Below are 1,388 nucleotides of genomic sequence, written 5' to 3' on the forward strand. Positions count from 1 at the left end.
AAAAAAAAAAAAAAAAAAAAGAAGCCAAACTTCAATCTTCACCCCACCAAAATCCAAGAAAATCAAACCCCAGAACACACCAATTTTTAATCTTCAAGTATGCAGAAAAACCCCACAAAAAATTTTCCAACTTTAAGGCTAAATTCCCAGCTCAAAATTCAAGAATGAAGAGAAAGTTGTAACCTTTCTTTAGTCAAAAAACAGTAAACAAACCTCATAACAGGCTATTTCAAGTTCTTGAGCTTAAAAATCAAAACCACACAAACACCAATCTTTAATCTTCAAATATGCACAAATCCCCCAAAAAAATTCCAACTTTAAGGCAATGAACAGAAAGTTGTAAGCTTTTTTTGTCCAAAAAAAAAAAGTTGTAAACAAACTTCATAATACTAACAAGTCTAAAGCTAATTACAGCTTCTTGAGCTAAAATCTCAAACCCCATACTTAAAAAAACAATCTTTAATCTAAAACATACAGAAAATCTCACCATAAAATCTCAACTTTTTACACTAAATTTCAAGAAGTTTAAATGTTTTTTTTTTGTCAAAAAAAGTAAACAAACCTCATAATACTAACAACTCTAAAGCTAATTATAGTTCTTGAGCTAAAAAATCAAAACCCCATGCTTAAAAAAACAATCTTTTAATCTAAAATATACAGAAAATCCACCAAAAATCTCAACTTTTTACACTAAAATTCAAGAAGCTTAAATGTTTTTATTTGTCAAAAACAGTAAACAAACCTCATAATAATAACAACTCTAAAGCTAATTTCAGTTCTTGAGCTAAAAAAAATCAAAACCCCATACTTAAAATCCCACAAAAAAACAATCTTTAATAAAAAAAAAATACATAAAATCCCACAAAAAATCCAAACTTTATCACTTAAATTCAAGAAAAGGTTAACAAACCTCACGAATAATAGCCAAACGTCTAGTTTCCTCTTCAATACGACCCAACTGAGCTTGAACTTTCTCCTTAACTTCAAGTTTCTTTTTTTCAATCTCTTCTTCCTTAGCTTTAAAAGTTGAAAGTGCAGATTTTGACATTTCTTCATCTTCTTTACTTAAATTACCATTAAAACTCAAACTCCCTGAAATCTGACCAGCTTGCATCAGTGTCTGTAGCTGTTGTTGATTCTGCATTTTTTTTTCTTATTTTTTTTTTCACTAAGAAAGAAGACAAAGAAGAAAACCCTTGTTCTTGTTTGAATTCTTTCTTTTTAATCCTTTTTTTTTTTTTTTTGCTTTTTTTCTTTAGCTTTTGCTTTTTTGGTATGATGGAAATGGAATGGACCCTTCTTTTTCTTTTCACTTTTTTTGGGTTCTAACTGTTACAAGGTGCTTATGGTATGGTACAATATACAGAGAGGGAGTGGGGGTGGGGGGG

General features: G+C 29.5%; 1 protein-coding gene across 1 annotated transcript in view; it reads right to left on the bottom strand.

Annotated features, from left to right (window-relative positions):
• The window catches only part of LOC102590365 (probable DNA double-strand break repair Rad50 ATPase), a 3,417-nt gene extending 2,083 nt beyond the window's left edge, over positions 1-1,334 (bottom strand). The window contains exon 1 of the mRNA XM_006341093.2: positions 911-1,334. Within this exon, the coding sequence (XP_006341155.1) occupies positions 911-1,144 (234 nt within the window). The 5' untranslated portion in view covers positions 1,145-1,334. The remainder of the gene's footprint in view (positions 1-910) is intronic.
• Between the last annotated feature and the right edge of the window lie 54 nt (positions 1,335-1,388).

This window comes from Solanum tuberosum, unplaced genomic scaffold, assembly GCF_000226075.1.
Source record: "Solanum tuberosum cultivar DM 1-3 516 R44 unplaced genomic scaffold, SolTub_3.0 scf00021, whole genome shotgun sequence".
Taxonomy (NCBI): Eukaryota; Viridiplantae; Streptophyta; class Magnoliopsida; order Solanales; family Solanaceae; genus Solanum; species Solanum tuberosum.